This window comes from Protobothrops mucrosquamatus, unplaced genomic scaffold (assembly GCF_001527695.2).
Source record: "Protobothrops mucrosquamatus isolate PMUCROS unplaced genomic scaffold, P.Mucros_1.0 scaffold_256, whole genome shotgun sequence".
Classification (NCBI taxonomy): Eukaryota; Metazoa; Chordata; class Lepidosauria; order Squamata; family Viperidae; genus Protobothrops; species Protobothrops mucrosquamatus.
The window spans coordinates 1,596,498-1,617,630 of record NW_015386332.1 but is presented as its reverse complement, the minus strand read 5'-3'; the positions used below and the strand labels follow the sequence as shown (position 1 = coordinate 1,617,630).

The following is a 21,133-nucleotide window of genomic DNA, read 5'->3' as shown; positions in this document are numbered from 1 at the left end:
TTTGGGAGTGAATGAACGTTAGAACACTCTGGGCAATTTACTTCGTTTATTAATAAACTTTCAGAGAGGAAAAGAGTGTTCTGAGTTGGATATCGCTTAGGAAAATTCCTTCTCTTGATAAGGTTCGTCTATCACACTAAAATATAAAATATGGTTGGTTGGCTTATTTTCAGATTAGCATCTATAACCTAATCAGTGTGATCTGCTGCTGTAAAATATGGGAAGAGGCAAAGGTTTAATTTTTGCTGCCCCAAGGAGTAGGTTTACATTTATATTTTTTGTTTGTTTGCTTTTTGAGTTCTGATGTTTATTTATTCCGTTTGTATATCCGCCCACCTCAAACCAGTGACTCTAGGCTGCAAACAATGATAAAAGCCAAACAATTAAAACACAATACAAAAAAATAAATAAATAAAATATTAAATAAAATAAATATAAATAAAAAATAAAATATAAATAGCAGTCAAGAGATATTAGAATTCATCAATATCAAAAAAGCCAGGAAACAGCATCCTTCACACATTTGGGACTCCAGGCCCGGCATATTGCCAGGTTTTCAAGACCTTCCAAAACAAGGTTAGAGCCATCCTCATCTCAGGATTAAATTTCATGAGATTTTGATAGAGGAGAGTAGATCTCAGATGAACCTTAGGAGGAATGATTGGAGACATAAGAGCAGTTCAACAGCAACATTGATTATTGTGTGACAGATAGGTAGAGGCTCCTTTGCTGTGGCTTCAAATGGGTAGCTGTTCGGAAGATGCGATGACTTTCCTCTCTTAAGCAGAGGTTTGGATCAGAAACTTTTGAGTCCTTTTCTAACTTTCAACTCTGAATGTTTAGAGCTAGTATTGGAGTCAATTCAGTGGAGCAGCCCATATTGCCAGATTTTTCTCTATTTCCTTTTTTACCATGATTCATAAACCGAATGTGCTGTGCCCCATCAGTTTCCCAGCTGCTTTTAAGACCATCATTAAACATTAACCATAGTCAGCTGTTTGCTTATACATCAAGCACCATTCCTTACATATTCCTTTTGAACATTTCTGTTAATGACTTCTAACCAATGTCCATAGGTGGGTGGGAGGTTGGTTGGTTGGTTGGTTGGTTGACTGGCTTATACCTCCTTTTACACCAGGGTAAACTATGTGGTGAGCAAAGAGTCAGTGACTATAGAACAGGGGTCTTCAAACTTGGCCCTTTTATGACTTGTGGACTTCAACTCCCAGAATTCCTCAGCCAGCGTGCCTGGCTGAGGAATTCTGGGAGTTGAAGTCCACAAGTCATAAAAGGGCCAAGTTTGAAGACCCCTGTTATAGAACAACTGAGCAAACCCAAATTTGACATTATCCAATTTAGCAGATTAGGGTTGAGAGTTGAAATGCCTTTTAATAGCCTTATGGAACAATCAGGTATATCAGTTGACAAGAATGATGGCATTTATTTATTTTTCTTACTTTACTTTATACTTTCAGCAGTCCACTATACTGAACAAAAGGTTTGTTTTCAAGATGGAGAATGCTGGGACTGAAGGAGTAAGTTTTCAAAAGCTGCCCAGCACACCTGCTAATCACTCAAGTCTTGAGGTATTTAATCTGCAGTGATTCTCAAACCTGGCAACTTTTAAGGCATATGGACTTCAACTCCCAGAATTCCTTAGCTAGCTGGCATGCTGGCTGAGAAATTTTGGAAGTTGAAATCCATATGTCTTAAAGTTGCCAAGTTTGAGAAACACTGATCTCTATAGGTGGTGAAGATAGTATCTGGGAAGGCAGAGTTGATAGAGGGAATAGACTATGGTCAAAATTTTGCATTGCAGCATCACACTAGTGCAATGGAATCCTAATTTGGGGGGCTCAGCTGTGGTATTTCAGACAGCAAGTGACTAATGTTTTATGGGGAGGGGAAAGGGGTTTTGTGCAGAAAACATATCCTCTTATTTTCTACCAATTCTCATTTAATCTGAGGGAAAAAAGAATTTGTTTTTAAACATTCCTTTTAAAGAGAAAGAGACATCTCTTAAATTCTTATGGGTAAAGTGTTATTATGCTTGCATTTTTTTTTAATTACAAAGAGGCCAAAGTGTATATGTCAATATCTTGTCTTTTGTTGTACACTACTACCCTCAATGCCTTCTCATACTTCTAATAAATCCCAAGGTACAATATCAGTGGGAGCTCTTCCTAGGAAAGTTTGGGCAGTGAGGGAGGCTTTGGAATGCTGGAACAAGAGGCCACGGAAGACAACATCTCCGGCTATCATTAAGAATAATTCTAACTTAAAGCTGAGCTCAGTAATAAGACCATTTCTAAAGACATTTCAAGCTGCTTGAGAAGACGATGGGAAGCACTTTTTCCAAGGAAGTAATTTTTAGAAGCTGAAAAGTTTTGACCTAGCATTAGGCAAAAGAAAAACTTGCTTTATTTTGTTTCAAGGAAGCACAGCAAGAAGAGAACTTTTATCCCTGTGTTGCCAGTTTTCTTCTCATTAAGAAGCTGTATCCATATAGATCCATATTTTCACAAATATCTCAACTGTGGTCTCCATCAGATATCTGAATTGGTACATGCCATCCTGCCATTTCATAACTTTGCTGTCTCATCTCCACTCATTTTTCCAGTGGCTATTCTGATTGCAAACTGGAATTTTCATCCCCACCATAGGGATATCGCCAGATTACAGGAGACTGGTGTACAGACCATTTTTGTATTTTTAAGGAGAAGCAAAAGAGGTGATGTATCTAGGCAAAAGAGTTTTTCCTATTGCTTTTTAGAAGATTGCAAAAGACAGAATTGAACATGGTCTAATTCCAAAAGAAAGAAAGCTCAATGAAAAATTTTACCCTGGTGCAAAAACAAAAACAAAAATCTAAAGCCTTCAGAGAATGAAATCTATGAAATCTTACTGCTAAGCTGCAATTCCTTTTCTAAGAGCTTTTTCACACATTTGGTAGCAGAAAAATTCCAGTACGCTACTTAAGATATTTGTAATCACTCTTCTGCCCAGGCTGTATGATATTAGTGATACCAACACAAAAGTCATTTGCATAATTTATTTAGGCAAGTTGGTTAAAATGTAACCTACTGTAACTACAGCCCATTTGCTAATTTATGCTCAGGGTATTTTGAGAACCCAGAAAGCGATGTTGATCATGTTGTGTAAACATGTCATTACATTCAGATTCTAGTAGTTACAGACTCAGAATTCTGGAGGTTGTAGTCCAGCACTTTAGCCGTGCATTAGATTGGGAAGGGCTGGCTAACACTTTTTATGCATCCCTAAAAGATCTTATATAATACAGTAATATACTTTAAAAAAAGAAAGTTTCCACGATGAGTGAAGAAGCTCTCGGATTTTCAGGTACAGGGAAACTATGGCCATCCAGATGTTGTTGAACTCCATCAGTCCCAGCCAGTGGTTTTGGATGGATGATGGTCAGCTGCATTTTAATGGCAACTGGAGGGCTGCAGGTTACCCACAAGTGCATATGAAAATGCAGGCACTGATTCTAATGCATGCTTTTATCCCTTTTAATAATCTCTTTCAGTTAACTACCGTGGCAGAGAAGTCAAGAATTCTTCAGCTCGAGGAAGAGTTGACCTTAAGGCAGAGTGAGGTTGAGGAGTTGCGGCAATGTTTAAAGAATGCTCATCAGCCAGAGTCTCCAGATCACAGCCTGGGCCTTCAGACGGAAACTCTCCGCTTACGTGACCAGCTGTTTTCAGCCAACAAAGAGCACCAGAAAGAGAGTACCCAACTGAAAGAGAAGTATGAGAGGACTTTGAAGAAGCACCAGCAGGAGGTTGAAAAGTTGAAAGCACTCAATGAAAAGTACTCCCAAGAGATTGTGGATCTCAAGCAAAAGGTTCAGCAGGCCACCAATGAGAACATGGGCTTAATGGACAATTGGAAGTCAAAGCTGGATACGTTAGCATCGGACCATCAGAAGTCACTGGAGGACCTCAAGGCTACTTTGAACACAGGCTCTGACAGCCAGCATAAGGAAATAGTGGAGCTGAAAGCTGTGGTAGAAAGTATCAAATTGGAGCACCATTTAGAGCTGGAGAACCTAAAAGCCAAGCACGAGATTGAGATGGCGGTTCATATTAAAGAGAAGGAAAGCCTTAAGCTGAAGGTACAAGACGTCAAGGAGGAAATGGAAGAAAGCAACAACAATTGGAAGACCCAGTTGGAAACCAAAACAAACCAGCAGCTTATGGAACTTCAAGACCTGAAGGATAAGTGTCGCGATGCTGACTTCAGAGTTCATGAGCTGGAGAAGCTACACGGTGATTACAAAGACCAGGCACAAGCCATCGCTTTCTTGAAAGAGCAGGTCTCCTTGGCTGAGAGAAAGATGCTGGACTATGAGACGCTGCAGAAAACTGAGCTTCAGAGTAAACAGGAAATTCAGCGGTTACAGGAGAAAGTTCTTGTGTTAGAGAATAAATTGCACTCCACAGAGCCACTCCACTCTTCCCAACCTACCAATGTGAGTATTTTGAGTTAAAAGGCCATGAGTAGCCATTGCTTTTTAAAATAAATTTGCCACAACTCCTTCCTTTTCTTTTCTTTTTTCTTTTACTTATTAATATCTAAGTCAGTGTTTCTCAACCTTGACAATTTTAAGGCATGTGGACTTCAACTCCCAGAATTCCACAGCCAGCATTGCTGGCTGTGGAATTCTGGGAGTTGAAGTCCACATGCCTTAAAATTGTCAAGGTTGAGAAACACTGATCTAAGTTAAAGAATACAATATTTAAGCAGTGTAAGCTAGATGGTTCCCCCCCCCCCCCAAAACTGGTCACTATGTGGGGCAGCTTGAATTTCTTCAAAAGGAAGTTCCACCGTCAAGGCAGGTGGATTAATTAATAACCTTGGACATTTTCATTCAGGATTCTACTTTGTTTACTATATTTAATTCATAAATTAAATTAATCGACATTTATTGTTCCTTATGAACTGAAATAGGATAAGTAGGTTCTTCTCTTGAGAATTTACAAACTAATTCAGAGTATTGAGGAACTATTCATGAGGAGGAAGAGGAACAGACTGGGATGGTGGTCTATCGCTTTAAATCTTGGTAACCATAAAAGCTTAATTTTCCAGAATTTGCATGCAGTAGACAAATGTAATTGTGTGTATCATTTGCATAATAATATCATATTATTGTAATTTATTTAATTGCATGATTTCTGTCATTATTTCTGTCATTATTTTCATGACATTGTTACTCAAGCGACATCAGTTACAACTTTCTGACAAATTCTTAGATTCAAAGGATTTTTTTTTAGAATTCTGGAGACCTCCTTCCCCCAATTAATTCTTCAAAATGAGGTTTCATTAAAGGAAAATATTTGTAGCTCAGGGTTGAAATGAGAAATCCTTGGTGCTCTCTGAGCTCGGTTGTTTTCTTGCAGACATTTTATTACCAAACTAGGTAACATCATCAGTGCTAGTGCATCATTAGCACTGATGATGTTACCTAGTTTAGGTAATGAAATGTCTGCAAGAAAACAACCAAGCTCAGAGACCATTGAGGTTTCATTGAAGGGCATAGTTAGGGAAATAAGTCAAAAGCAATTTTTATAAAGGGAGATACCATATTCTATTTCAAGGATTAAAGTAAGAGAAAATGGAGAGATATAAGAGGAAGAATGTGCCAATGGTAGCATAGAGAGGACTGTAGAGAGCTTATTTTGAACATAGCTGAATGGTTGCAGTACGAAGACATTCAGTAATCTCAACTTGGTGGAATCCAACACAGAAAGGAATTCAAACTTTAAATATCTGCTAACTTAACAACCATTCGTTTAGTAACCATTTAAACTTACAATGGCACTGAAAGAAGTGACTTATGACCAGTCCTCGCATTTATGACTGTTACATCATCTTCACCATCATGTGATCAAAATCGGAGCATTTGGCAACCTGGGATGTATTTACACCAGTTGTAGCATCCCTCAGGTGATGTGATTGCCATTTGCAACTTCGCAGACGGCTTCCGACAAACAAAGTCAATAAGGGGTTTGCTTAATGACCACAATAAATTGAGGACGATCAATAAAGCTATGGCATAACTCCCTGTTTCTCAACTTTGGAATAAGGCAAGCTATGAAATTATGATTTGAATTGAATTTAATATCATATAGCTTCTGTTGAAGCTGGAAACAATGGTTTTGTTAAGACAGGAAACTGATTTGAGGGTTCATAGGTCAGTTTGAGTCCACAGGTGATAACTGCTAGCTACACAACTTCTGGTTTGATTGCTGCAAGCCACAAAATTTGATTGCGTGCAAGAGAGAAAGCTTATGTATGTTTTATTAACATGCATCATTTATTCATTCAGAAGTTACAAAGCTTGTTTGAATAGTTCATGAGATTGACTTTGATACGATAAAAGCAAAACATTAGACCTTTACTGGAGAGTATGTATAAAACTGGCCATGTCTGTCATAAATTAGTGGAAGACATAAACATGGAAGAAAGCCAGTTTGTGTAGTGGTTAAGTCGCCATAGTAGAAACTGGGAGACCGGGAGTTATAGTCCTGCATGAAGCATGAAGCCAGCTGGGTGATCTTGGGCCAGTCGCTCTCTCTCAGCCCTAGGAAGGAGGCAATGGCAAACCATTTCTGAAAAACCTTGCCAAGAAGGCTTCAGGAACTTGTCCAGGCAGTTGCCAGGAGTCAAAACTGATTCGATGGAACATGTAGGCCTAAACATGAAAAGCTCCAGTAGAAATGATTTCAAGCATTATCCAAAATGTCTGATGGATATGCAAATCTGCACATCCTTCATTCAATTCATATTAACCAAAGCCAAGCGTTTATTGGTTTGCTTATGGTTTTTTTTATATTTCTTTAGATGATTGAAACAAATGACATTTCAGAAGAAAAGATCAAGATGAAACAAGCAATGGAAGGTAAGAGTGCATTGCTTTTTGGGATCTTGGACATAAATACAAATAATGTATCACTCATCTGACCGAAGTTGGCCCATCTGCCTGGGTCATCACTCACTCTTTTCATCTAAATGCTGTGCTCAGAACTCAGCCCCCTCACCCAAAAATGGTACCGTCACCTACTGCAAGGCTACAACTCTGGCATATGTTCAGTCTGCTCCTCTTTAGAAGTTCAGATGCAGCAGTTGGAAAACTGCGACTCTTGTTTATTTGCCTTTCGACAAAGGCCTTCTACCAGAGTTATCTTAGGCTTCTGCCAAAGCTGGTCTTCTGCTTCCCTAGCCTGGGGGTAGGAGAGCAGCATAGAGCACAAGAAAAAGCGCCCTGGTCCTAGTTTAGCTCTGCCTCTCGTTTTAGCCCCCAGTAGATTACTCAAAAAGATAATCAGATCACAGAAAACATTGTTCTTCTCTTCTTGTTTGGAGTGAGTAACCTGGGACAATTCTACCTGCTTTGGGGCAGGTCCTCTTGTTTTTTAACTTTTTAACTTTCTTTTTTAAAAAGAAAAAAGTCTGCTGAACCTTTTAGAAGCACAGAGATTGCACTTCCCTATTTAGATGTGCAAGGTAGCTGGTTTTGCATAATTCTTTTCTGTGAGGAGTAAAATATTGAAGACAGTATGTGACACTCTATAGCAGGGGTGTCAGAATGCCAGCCTGCAGGCTGAACGCGTCACGTGGAAGCCGCGCCCACCCCATTGCCGGCAATGGCAAAACAGTCCCGATATGTTGCGTGACGTCGCGAGTTTGACATGTCTGCTCTATAGGAAGCTGTTTTTTTTTCTTTCAGACTAATGGTATAATTACTGTATGCTGTGAACACGCAGGGGATATTTTCCATTAAGAAATATACAAGATTCCCAGCAACCTTGTACATCTATTATTTATTTTATTTATTAAATTTTTATGCCAACTATCTCCCCTGTAAGGCAACTCTGGGCAATTTACAGATTATAAGACTAAGAGAAATATAATTAAAATATATTAAAACTATATAGATTAAAAAATTTAAACTATAAAAAAAAGCACTAAGAGACGGGTGGCATAGGATGAGGTCTTTGTATCCCATCAACCACCTCCAGTGATGAGCGCCCCCCTTGGGGCCCAAAGCCAACTGGCAATCTAAGTTTTAATACCCTTCCGGGGGCCACAACGGAAAAGGCTCTTCTCCTTGATCCTGCCTGCCAGAATTCCTTAGCACGGGTCCCCAACCCCCGGTCCGTGGACCAATACTGGGCTGCGGCATGCCAGCAACTGGTCCACACAAACAAGCAAAGCCCCATCCATGGGATGCAGGCAGTACATGAAACCACGCCCCCTCTGCTCCGTGAAAAACCTCTCTCAATGTAACCAGTCCCTGGTGCCCAAAAGGTTGGGGACCTCTGCCTTAGCAGATGGGATCTATAGCAGCTCTCTTCCACTGGCGCATGTAGGGTGGGATTGTTCCATTGGGGAGAGAGGCTCCTCAGATACCCTGGGCCCATGCCATACAGGACTAATCTAAAAAAAGTAATTCTGAACCTGATTTCTCTGAACATCTGTCTCTCACTGGATTTGCCTTGAATGAATCAGTAAGTTGAAATGAAATGAAACAGGCTGTATCTCAGAATTCTTTTATGTCTCTGCTAACGTTATCTTTGCCTTTCTCCTGAACATGTAATTTGGTGAAGAGGACTGCCCAAAGGCTAACGAAAAATAATTCCTTAGTTTGGTGTTCTCCTAAATACGTTGGACCTCAGCTCCCAGAGGTCCTTCTAAACATATGGACCCCTCTATGCTTGGGGGGGTGGGGTGAAGTGGAGGGTGGGGTTCAAAGTATTGTTTTCAGCTCTTCCTTTTCTTCTACAGATCTCCAGGACAAATTGAGTAAAAAGGACAAAGAGGTATCATCGCTTGTCTCCCAGACGGATACTCTAAGGGCCCAAGTAAGTGGTAAGTCTCATTGGGCTGGTGTTGGTCAATATGGAACTCTTTTGGTGGAACCACAACATTTTTGCGAATCTGCATCTGAAAGATTATGCAGTGTCAAAACTGCATTCCCTCAGAATAGAGATGATCTGATAAGAAAGAACACTAATAAAGAATTGTCCTTACATGTAGAAAACAAGCAAATGGGTTGGAAAGGAAGGGTAAACTTGGCTAAAATGTCAGTTCCATAGGTTCAACAATTTTTATGTTTTGGGACAGAGGAGGGAATTTGTAATGAGTGGCCCTTTTAATTGGTAGAACTCAAAGATTCACACACACACCCCACTTAAGATGACTGTTTGTGGCCAAATTTAGGCGATCCTGTGCCTCTATTGTTAGAGACACAATCTGTTTTGCACCAATTCTTGACAACTTATTTGCCTCTGATCTGTTGGCTATGGTGGCCAGAGTTGATGACAGTTGTACTTCAGCAACATCTAGGAGGTCTCAAATTTCCCACCCCAGATGTATCATCCCAACCTGGTTCATACAAACATCTTCCTCTTCTTGCCTTGCCAAAGACTTCAGTTTGGTTTATTCTGTTTTTTCCCCCCATCTTCTCTCTCTGTCTGTTTGCCAGCACTGGAAAATAGATGCAAGAGCACTGACAAGAAGGCGGATTCTGTGTTGAAAGAAAAAAAAAGGCTGGAAGCAGATCTGGAAACAATGTCAAGAAAAACCCACGATGCTTCTGGTCAGCTGGTTCTGATCAGCCAGGAGCTATTAAAAAAAGAAAGGTCAGTCTTCGCTCCACCCAGAGAAAGTATGACACATTTAGAGCATTAGGGACCTCAGTTATGATTTCACAGTTCTATAATAGAATCTAGAANCCCTTCCCCTCCCCCCCTCCTCCCCCTCCCGTATCCATTTACCTCCTTCCCTTTTTGTCCCTTCCCTTCTTCACCCATTTACCAACTCCCCTCCCTCTCCCTTCTCCTCTTCTCTCCTCTCCCCTTCCATCTCCTCTCCTCCTTGATTTGCATCAGGGCCTTCTCACGGCTACTACTTCAGTTATGGAACTGTCTTCTTAGCTAATTGACTCCCAAGTTATTAACTTTTAGATGGCAACTATCAAATACAATGTTCTGTTGGGTTAAGTAGTATCTCATTATTGATGGAAGGCTTTTTAGCTGTCAGATAGCACTTTTAAAAGTATAAATAAATTATATAATTTTTGTAATCTCCTCCTCCTAAAGGAGGCCAGAGTAGTATACAGAATGCACACACATATACATATACCTCCCACATGTTGAATGCTGACTCACTCCCTAGCATCTAGGAGCAACCGAAAGCAATAAAATACATCAATAAAAACTAAAAGCAGTTCCAGTATTCGAATCAAATTTGTTAAGATATTTGATAGATTCTCTCTCACAGATAGCTTAAGATCTCTTTCCGATCTTCTCTCCATTCTTCCTGCAGAAGCCTGAATGAACTGCGGGCATTGCTAATGGAAGCCAACCGGCATTCACCCGGCCCAGAGAGAGACTTAAGCCGTGAGGTGCACAAAGCCGAGTGGAGGCTGAAGGAGCAGAAGCTCAAAGATGACATCAAAGGACTGCGAGAAAAACTCAGCATCCTGGTGAGGACAGGGAGGGTGGAGAATTTAGAGATGGTTAGCCCAGGTGATAGGCATCATATGCGAAGCTTCAGCAAGGCCATTTTGCCTCTATGAGGTACATTGGGGAGGAAATATGATTCATCTCATCATAGAAAAAGAATTGCGTGAATCACCTTGGTGTCAATTCTGGACCTTCCTCAAGCTTTCCAATACATGTAATAGCACTTAACACTTAGACTTATATACCGCTTCACAGTGCTTTACAGCCCTCTCTAAGCGGTTTACAGAGTCAGCATACTGCCCCCAACAATCTGAGTCTTCACTTTACCGACCTTGGAAAGATGGAAGGCTGAGTCAACCTTGAGCCAGTCAGGATTGAACTCCTGGCAGTGGGCAGAGTTTGCCTGTAATACTGCATTCTAACCACTGTGCCACCACAGCTTCTCAGTTTCATTTAGCGACCTTTCAAAATTACAATGGCCCTGAAAAATGTGATTTGCAACCAATCCTCACATGACCACTACAGCATGCCCATGGTCATGTGATCAGAATTCGGATGCTTGACAACCAGCATGTATTTACAACAGTGGTAGCATTCTGGGGCCATGTGGTTGCCATTTGCAACTTTCTCAATTGGCTTCTGATAGGCAAAGTCAATAGGGGAAGCCGAATTTGCTTAACAACCATGGCAAAAAGGTCATAAAATCGGCCACCATTTGCTTAATAATTGCCTTGCTTAGCAACAGAAATTCTGATCTCTATTGTAGTCATAAGTTGAGAATTGCCTGTAGGTGGAAGGGGATTCTGTACTTTTAGTGTGCATATCCAAAGCCTCTTTTGTCAACTGGCTACGCAGAGAGGGTCACAGGAGTGATGGAAAGTAAAGCCATTGTGCAGCATCAGAAGCAGGAGGCTTCCGGAAGCTTCTGGAAGCTTTGCTGAAGGACTGTTCATATGATGCTTTTCAAAATAAAGCATTTTTGTAACTTTTTGCCAAGTCTCATCTTAGTGTCCATATCGATAGCTGAGAAGTGAAGATCATAAGGTGCCCTCTTTATGGACTTACGTTACTGTCTGAACCAAAAATCCTATTGTAGTGGTGCTAGTGAGGCTCCACATGTGTTAGACCATATCCAGGATATTGGGAATCACTTCCTATTTCAGAAGATTCTAGAAAATTGAAAAGAGATTAGCACAATTTGGAGGAAGAATAGAATGAAAAGTTTGCTTATCCCTACAAAGGAGTTCCACTGAGCCTTGAATCCATAGGTTTTTTCCCCCCCTAAGTTCTCTTTCCACATAGGTAGGCGAAGTCTTCAACAGATTTCTCATTAAACTCAGTTCATCGCATTAAAAATCATGGATTCATAACTCCGGTTCATTTGCAAGCCATCTTCAGAAACTTGCTTGAAGTTGCTTCTCACATTTAATTGTTCATGGATTGAATAACCCAGCAAGACCTACACTCTTCAGTTAGGCAAGATTGCTTTAGATATTTCAAAGCATTTTTTGTGAATTGTCACTCACTTGAATGATAATTTTGAGACGTCATGCAATATTTGATTCCTTTTCTCTGTGATACCCCTCTGTGCATTTGGGGGACCTTTAGATTTATTCTATACTGCTTTAGAAGGTATGCATAAACCTCATAGTTTTAAGCTATTATACATTTCAGCAGGAAATTAAAAGATTTTTATGGGCTGAGAAAGCAGTTTGATCTTGAAACAGTTTATGGAGTGGGGAAGTGAGGAATGTTTTATTTCTTGCTTTTTGCAAGGGTGTGAACATAGTAAACTACCCTGTGTCTCTATTATCTTTAACATTCTCCATTTCTACATAAGAAAGCTAAGAGATGCTTCCTTAAACCATGTAACAAATTCATGGCTGGCTCAGGAATTCTGGGAGTTGAAGTCCACCAGTCATAAAGAGGCCATTGTTCCCCACTTTTGCATCTAAACTGTGCCTTTTAATATTATTCACAAGATCTCCTACCTTTGCTCCCCCTTCCCCCTCTTTGATACTTTTCTCCCAATTTTCTATAAATGAATACAGCAGACCTGTCTTTAAATCCCTATTTTTTAAAAAATTAAATATCCAGGACAAAGAAAAAGCGGTCACGGATCAGCGGCGGTATTCCCTTATTGATCCTTCCTCGGAGACGGAGATTCTCCGGTTGCAACACCGGTTGGTCAGCACTGAGGATGTCCTGAGGAACGCCTTGGAGCAGGGCCAACAAATGGAAAAACTGATGGAAGCCATGCGCAGCTGCTCTGAAAAAGTACAGGTCAGTCTTTCATAGCCATACCCCTAGACTGGACCAGATGGTTAAGGAAGTTGGATGTGACTTGCTCTTAACAAAAACCAAGAACTGACCACTTTTATCTTGGTTTCTCAACCCCTGCAATGAGAGATCCTGGAGTATTGGCTTGTTTACAGAATTCACAAATGGAGGAGCCATCCCTTTGCTCTAATCTGTGGCTTTGGGCTAATAGGATGTGCAATTCTATTTCTAAATTTTAATGTTAATTTACATTAGACTTAGACATATATACCGCTTCACAGTGCTTTACAGCTCTCCCTAAGTGGTTTAGACTTAGAGAGTCAGCATCCTGCCCCCCCCCCCAACAATCTGGGACTTCATTGTACCAACCTCATAAGGGTGGAAGGCTAAGTCAACTTTGAAGCAGTCAGCAGAAGTAGCCTGCAGTACTGCATTCTAACCACTGCACCACCACATCCCACCTTTTATTATTTTTATAAGCAATTCAAAGCAGGGAACATACAGATAGTCCCCAAGTTAACAACCATTTGTTTAGTGTCTGTTTGAAGTTACAACGGCATTGAAAAAAGTAAGTGTTTTTTACACTTAGGACCATTGCATCTCCTCCATAGTCATGAGATCAAAATCTGGACACTTAGCAACTGGCATGTATTTTTGACAGTTGCAGTGTCCCAGGGTCATGTGATCTCCTTCTCCTCCTGGCCAGGAAAATCAATGGGGAAGCCAGATTCACTTAACAACCGTGTTACTAACTTAACAACTGCAGTGATTCACTTAACAACTATGTCAACGAAGGTCATAAAATGGGGCAAAACTCACTTAACAACTGTCTTGTTTAGCATCAGATATTTTGGGCTCCCTGTTGGTCATAAGTCGGGCATGACCTGTACTTAATTTTCCTTCCTTATTGCTTTTCAATAAGGAAGGAGAATTAAGTACAGATAGTCCTTGACTTATGACCACAGTTGAGCCCAAGATCATCCCAGTCAGGAGGAAGCGTCAAGCAGGGAATTAGTCTGGATTCATTAAGTGAACACAAGAGGGTAAGATCTGACCTTCGTCGATGCTTTGAGCCTTATCTAGTTTTTCCCAGGCAAAGAACAGGAAATTCCTGTGAAATAGGCATAGAATAATAAAGTAGCTAGTTTGATGTGTGTCTGGCTGTTTGTGCCTGACATTGGTCTCCTGTTTCCCCACAACAACAATCCTGTTAGGTGGGTTAGGCTGGAGAGACTGGCCCAAAGCTCCCCGCTGGCTTTCATATCCAAGGCGGGATTAGAATTCATAGCCTCCTGTGATCGTAAAATGGAGCACAACTCACTTAACAATGGCCTTGCTTAGCAGTGGAAACTTTGGACTCAGTTGTGGTTGTAAGTTGAAAAACCACCTATTTTCCTGCAGTCAGTGTACTACTAAACATGGGTATAATTTGACGTGCAAATGATTGGAAGTATTGTTATTGGAAGTATTATTATTATTTTAGCTGAGCCTCTTGTTATGCAAAGAGGAGATCAATATATTTCAGTTTATGCTTTAAATTTTTTTTCACTTTTTATTGATTTTCTTTTCTCTAATGTCTCATATTTTTTTCTCTATATCACATAAAACTGCTCATTTTAATGGAATTCTGTCTCTTTTTAATGTATCATCCAATTGTGTGAATCCATAAATCATCTATTACCAACCTCTTTTTAAAATTTTTAGACTATTGGAAACTCTGGATCTGCTAACGGGGTCCATCAGCAAGAAAAATCTCACAAGCAGGAGGTTGGTGATTCTAAATATCTTTCATGTAAGAATTTCTCCAATCCCTCTTCTGACTTTTGAGATAGATGTCTTATTGGCTTATTGTGTAAAGTAGGGTACAATTAGATGTTATAGTTTTAATTATTTTTAATATTAATTCCCCAAACTGAAATTGGTTGCTGCTAGCAACTCATTATCTTTTTTTGGGGGGTGGGGGGGGAGTTCATTTTAACTCTTTCCTTTCTGAAAACTCCAGCTGATCTCACAGATACGTTGGTCTAAACCAGGGGTAGGCAACCTTGGCTCTTTTATGACTCGTGGACTTCAACTCCCAGAATTCCTGAGCCAGCATGGCTAAGCATGGAAACCTCTCCCTCAGCATGGCTGGCTCAGGAATTCTGGGAGTTGAAGTCCACGAGTCATAAAAGAGCCAAGGTTGCCTACCCCTGGTCTAAACCATTCAAAGGTTGAACCAGGAAGAGGGCTTGTTGATTGTGGTGTGGGAACAAGACCTTTGACCTTGGCCTTTCAAGACAATCAAGATGTTATAATTTTGGACTGACTCCCCCCCTCCCCAATGTTACTTGGAAAGAGGACAAAGAACTAGCCATCACAAGCTTTAGAAGAGAACATTTGTAGCTCAGGATTGAACTGTGGGGTCTCTGAGCTTGGTGGTTTTCTTGCAGATGTTTCATTACCAAACTAGATAACATCATCAGTGCTAACATTGATGGAGGACCCCCACATTGTTCACTTAGCAACTGTGGATTCACTTACTTACCATCGTAGTTCGTTTAACAACTGTCACAAAAATAAATCTTAAAATTGGGTCCATTGTGTGATGACCCTCTTTATGGCCATCACGTTTATGACCATAATGGCCAGGCTTCTACTGTCATAAGTCAAAGACTACTGGTATTTAATCATGAGAGCAGTTTTCAGATTCCTAATCTGGTCTCTTGTGTTACAGGAGAAACACTGATGGAAAAGAAGGAAGGAAGAGAGGAAAGGAATATTGAAATCATTGGATCTGTAGTTGAGAAGAGGGAAACTTGGAGACGCCTCCCCCAAGCACCACCAAAAGTATTTCCACTCTATGAACAAAGTGGATGTCAAGAAGGAGGGTTCCTCCCCGGTGATTTGTTTAGTTCTAAGTTGGGTCCAGTTCCTCCAAAGATGCGGTACAGCGGTTGTGCCTGTGGCTGAATTTCTCCTTTGCTACCTGCAGCCTTTGGCGGTCATTTTTATTGGCATGGTGTATCATGTCAGGTTTTTTGGGAGGTACTTTCTGCTGCGCCGGCAAGATACCTCATTTCAGTGGCTTTTGAAAGACGTTGGAGATTTTTCTAAGTGACGCCCCCCCTGAATACTTGCTTAAAGCAGCTAATAATTTGCACATAGCATTCAGATTTCCCCTCCAGATCCGCTGGATGGACCCATTTTACAGGTCTGCAAAAGAGCTAAGATCAAGCGCCATTGACCATAGGGAACAACCCAGTGTCTGTTTGAAAAGGATCTCTGTCCTCTACATTAAAAAAAAAACTCTTTTGAGGTCAGAAATATATTAAACCTAATGATATAACATGGGATAGGCATTTTGAGGTGGACCTTCTCTAACTTATTTTAACTTCAGTAATTATCAAGTCATTGGTGATTCAGAGTTTTTTAGCCAATGGTGGACTTCTGCTGGTGCCCGTACAGTTACATCTCTCATCTGTTCAGAGATACATCTTCTTTGAGCCAATGATGGCTAGACCTTGAAACTAAAGTTGAGATTGACCTAGAGATTTAATCAACAACTCTGGAGGCAGTTGAGATGTCCTTGTCCTTGGGGGTGGAGGGGCTGGTATTCTTTCTTTCTCTTTGACTTTTAACAATATTGAAACTGAAATTCTGAAACACTTTCCCAATAGCCTACCTAAGGGCTCTTTTATTTCGTTGTTTAAACAACTTAGGCCCCATTTATACATGCAGCAGAATTGCCAGGTGAACCTTTTTCACCCAGATAAAATGCAAATTAGGCAACCCTCACCCTTTCAAGTGTTTCAGATTTCAGCTTCCAATCAATAAGACAGAACTGCAAAAAAAATTGATAAGGGGAAATCCAAAATATGTGGAGAACAGGTTGCCTGCATCTGTGCCTCTGTTTTGCACAGGTTGGTCTATTTGTGTGTTCTACCACTGCAAATAACTATCTTTTTGTGACAAGGAAAGTAGCTTGTTTGGGGTGAAGGTGAGAAGAGTTCAACCTAACCGTTGGAGCACAAATGTTTTGCAGCCTGTGGCAGTAATCTTCAGACAGTATGTTCTCCCTTGGTCTTCTTGCATGTATAAATTTGAGACACAGAAGAATCTCCAGATGAGAAGATGTCTTAGTGTTCAAATATATGAATGATTGGAGCAAGAATGTCTGCTTGTGTGTTTGTATGGTTTTTCTCCCTTTTTTTCTGCTAGTGGTACGCAGATTTGAGAGAGAATGAGTGTCTGTGAGTATTGTCTTACAAAATGCCTTCTTTTGTAAACACGATTTGTTAAAAGAAGCTGTCTAGAAATTGGTGCTAAGTGAAGAGAACCTAAGAAGCGGTCCAGAAGAAGAGGGCTCCAAAAAGATCTACTTTCCCTCCCCCCTCCAGGGTGAGAACATTCTTTTCCTTCGTTCTCTCAATATTACATTGTGATTTTCTCAATCCGACCACTACTGTGAGATCAGAGGATTTCAGAGGAACGAAAGTCCACATTGTTGTCAGTTCTAGTAACCATCCAAAGCAAGATCCCATCACTGCTATTCTCATCAAACTCGGAGATGCCAGCTGAAAAGAGCAAAGTGAATAATTGTCCGGACGGCTGTCTGGAGTAAAGAAAGATGTATCCTACAGGTTGAATTGATGCCAGTTCTGCGCTCTGAAGTATAAAATCCCAGGACACCAAAGGAACAAGTGAGCTGAACCTTGGAACAAGTGAGCTGCCTGCTCCAATGAGATATAGAATCCAATTGGACCTTTCTTTGCTACTTAGATCAGACTAGACTACTACTTCTTTATGCCTCTTAGGCTCTGCTTCTTTCATTGAGAGGGTTGAACTTAGAACCAGGATCCTATCTTGGAGCTTCACATTTGGTGTCCTCTCCATGAGATTATCTGTTGTAGAGATCTGGTGATGGAGAATGTAGGGTTCCAATTGAGAAGCTATCTCTGTGCGCTTTGATCAGGCATTTTAAGATCGCGAATGTGGTTTTTGCTGCTTTTTCTTTTAAGGTGGCCAACTGACTCTCATCTGGGTTCATGAAAATTGCTACTTAGGAGGAAGTGCCCTGTCAGCTTCATGTATTTGATGATTCTTCAAAAGGCCTTGGACTCTTACTTTCATAGCGAGGGATTTGCCAGTATATACAGTAAACTTTCACACATTGACGTCCTCTGGTTTTATTGGGACCTCCAAGAATTTTTAGCCCACATAAAGGTGACTAGCTTTTGACTATGCTAGCTTAGTCCGGATATTGGAATTCCAACCTGTATGGGGAGTCATTACAATGGGGAAAGTTGATTTACAGTATTAGGGAGAATAAGCTACCCATTTGTCTTCATATACTTCTATTTTTCTTCAGCTCTTTGCCATTTTTTCTATATTCCTTGATTGATTTGGATCACCTGAAATGTTGCTGCTTCATCTCCCCCCCCCTGCAAAAATGAGCAGTACAAATAATCATGATGATGTTTTCTAATTTAGTTATCTTCCTTCTGCATTCTCTTTTGATGGACAGGAATTGGAGCAAACTGACAAGTAAGACCACAGAAAAAATAATATTTTGGAAGATCTCTAATGAGATATTATTAGTGTGATAATTCTCAACACAGTTTTTTTTTTTGCTTTGATAAATTATGTCTATTTGTGGATGAACCCAAAAAAAATTAGCACTTCTACAAATCTTTACCATCTCTTTCTTTTCACTGATATCATGCTTTTAAGCAAACTTACCTTTTGGGAAGTGAATTGCAGTGATGGCCAGTAAATAGCCAGGATCCTGGAAATATAAATGAGCTGCCTATTAATGCAAAGTTTGTTGCTGCTTGGCTAATTCTATACATGGGAACAGATTAACTAACTAGAAATAAAAACCATACTTTAATGTCTATGGAACCCTGGTTTATTCTACAGCTAAACAAGAGATTGGTGTTGGTTTATGAGCACTGGCTGTATGAGGAGGAGTTAACCAAGAATCCAGATTCCAATGACAATGTGTTTTCTTGGGCTAACAGGCAAAAAGAAATGAGAATTTTTACTTAGCATACTATTCATTCACTATTGGCCAGGATTAATCAGAATTCCAGTTTACTTTTATATGTAAACATTGAAAGAAGAGGCTCAATGAACTTCTTTATTTTCCATCTTCTGATAGATTGCTGGGATTATTTGAGTCCTTTCCAGCTGCTTATTCACTATATTTATTCACATAATGGCAAAAATTGTCCCTTATGACCCTTAAAAACTGATAGTAGTTTATCTGCCCCTGTACTGCACAGGATTGCAAGCCAAAGTAATCGTGCTATATTACAAGCAAGAGGCCAGTCCATCCTACCCTTTTCATCAGGAGGAAAATGAGAGAAGAAAAGCAAAATTCAACAACAAAAAAATGTTATAAAAATGCTAACATTCCTGGTTTATTTTCTAGCTCTTCTGACTTTAAGCAATGGAAGGGTTAGAGCAAGGGTCTTCAAACGTGGCCCTTTTATGACTTGTGGACTTCAACTCCCAGAATTCCTCAGCCAGCGTGCCTGGCTGAGGAATTCTGGAAGTTGAAGTCCACAAGTCATAAAAGGGCCACGTTTGAAGACCCCTGGGTTAGAGGGACATTTAATGAAAGTCTGAACTTGTAGCATTGCTGTGTGATAGCTGAGTGGGACTGCCAAAAATCCAGAAGATTGGTTTTTTTTTCCCCTGTAGGAAACAGCAACTTTGTAAAATTTTGGCAGCATTGTTGAAAATCTTGTGTCTCCTTTTGAAACAGAAGTGCAGATGTATTCTATATCCTGTGCACATTAGGTTCTCAAACTTGATGTCTTCCAGACTTACTAGACTGTAATTCTCAATTTAACATGCTGAGAATTTTGCTATAGTCCAATACATCTGGAGGGGACCAGATTTGGGGATACTGCATTTTGCTATGGTTGACAATTCTATGGGCAATGCTGTGGTGTTGCCTGACTCCTAGTCAAGCTATTCTCCAAACCACCTGAAGGCAGGACAAGAAGCAATGGATGGAAACTAATCAAGGAGAGAAGCAACCTAGAACTAAGGAGAAACAATTAATCAGTGGAGCGACTCGTCTCCAGAAATCGTGGGTGCTCCAACACTGGAAGTTTTAAAGAAGAGATTGGACAACCATTTGTCTGAAATGGCATAGGGCACGGGTGTCAAGCTCGACCGCATCACGTGATGTATCGTGACGTGTGGTAAACTTTTTTGCCTTTGTGGAGCCACGATGGGCATGGCCTACGCAAGACGCATCCAGCCCATGGGCCGCCAGTTTGACACCCCTGGTATAGGGTTTTCTGCCTGAGCAGGGGGTTGGACTAGAAGACCTCCAAGGTCCCTTCCAACTCTGTTATTCTGTTATTCTTCTTTGTGGTTCAAATAAATGTACGCATAGCCATTTCACAGGAAGTCAAAATCCAACTCCAGTGCATCTCTCAATGGAGAGCATTCAGCATTTATTCTTGAAGAGATATATTAATCCACTAATCCTGCCAGTCCAGTTTATCAGGCTCCTGAACAGGAAGAGAATCCAGTCAAAACTAAGTATAATAATTTAAAAAAACGGATAACTTTTTAACCCATGTGGTACGTATCCTAATTTTGTAGTTTTAGACACTTTTTTGGCTATCAAATTTTGTTAGAAGAAGAAAATTGATTTGACAGCGAATGTCTATTTTATTATCACCCTTTTTTCTGTTTGTTTCCTCTGTACAAAAAGCTTTACAGATGGGAGTCAAAGTGTAACTACTTCTACAGATTATGTATTCATGTATTACAGGCCCCGAGACTGGCTTTCTATAGTGTGATGAACTCATACTAAACCAATAAAAATTGTGGCAGAAGAGAAGTTGCCTCTTGTCCCTCTCCGTGGTGAATAATGGCACAAAACCGATGAATCGGAAGATGTTGCAACATTCTGTAATGTTTTTAGGTTTTAAAAAAGATTCTAACCCAGCGTTAGTTTTAATACCAATGTTTTACTGCAGTTAAATACAGAGTAAAGAAATTAAAGTTCCAAAGAGGAACACTATCTATTAATTAGTAAAAAGCTTTTGTTTCAGATTGTTTTATCCCAGCTTTATTATTTTTATAAATGAAAAACTCAAGGCAGCAAACATACCCAATACTCCTTCCGCCTCCTGTTTTCCCCACAACAACAACTGTGTGAGGTGGATTGGCTTCAGAGAGAGTGACTGGCCCAAAGTCACCCAGCTGGCTTTCATGCGTAAGTGGGACTAGAACTAGAACTCACAATCTCCTGGTTTCTAACCTTTTAATTTTTCAACATTCATTAATATATGGTGACCATATTTTCTTGGGGAGAAAAAAGACAAACCTAAAAAAGGAACAAATCTGAAAGAGGT

At 40.3% G+C, this 21,133-nt stretch overlaps 1 protein-coding gene across 1 annotated transcript in view; it reads left to right on the top strand.

Annotated features, from left to right (window-relative positions):
• The window catches only part of CLIP2 (CAP-Gly domain containing linker protein 2), a 59,473-nt gene extending 40,673 nt beyond the window's left edge, over positions 1 to 18,800 (top strand). The window contains exons 9-16 of the mRNA XM_015831318.1: positions 3,548 to 4,492; positions 6,865 to 6,922; positions 8,809 to 8,892; positions 9,509 to 9,665; positions 10,351 to 10,510; positions 12,588 to 12,773; positions 14,475 to 14,537; positions 18,672 to 18,800. Coding sequence (XP_015686804.1) covers positions 3,548 to 4,492; positions 6,865 to 6,922; positions 8,809 to 8,892; positions 9,509 to 9,665; positions 10,351 to 10,510; positions 12,588 to 12,773; positions 14,475 to 14,537; positions 18,672 to 18,800 — 1,782 coding nt within the window. The remainder of the gene's footprint in view (positions 1 to 3,547; positions 4,493 to 6,864; positions 6,923 to 8,808; positions 8,893 to 9,508; positions 9,666 to 10,350; positions 10,511 to 12,587; positions 12,774 to 14,474; positions 14,538 to 18,671) is intronic.
• Positions 18,801 to 21,133: the final 2,333 nt, after the last annotated feature.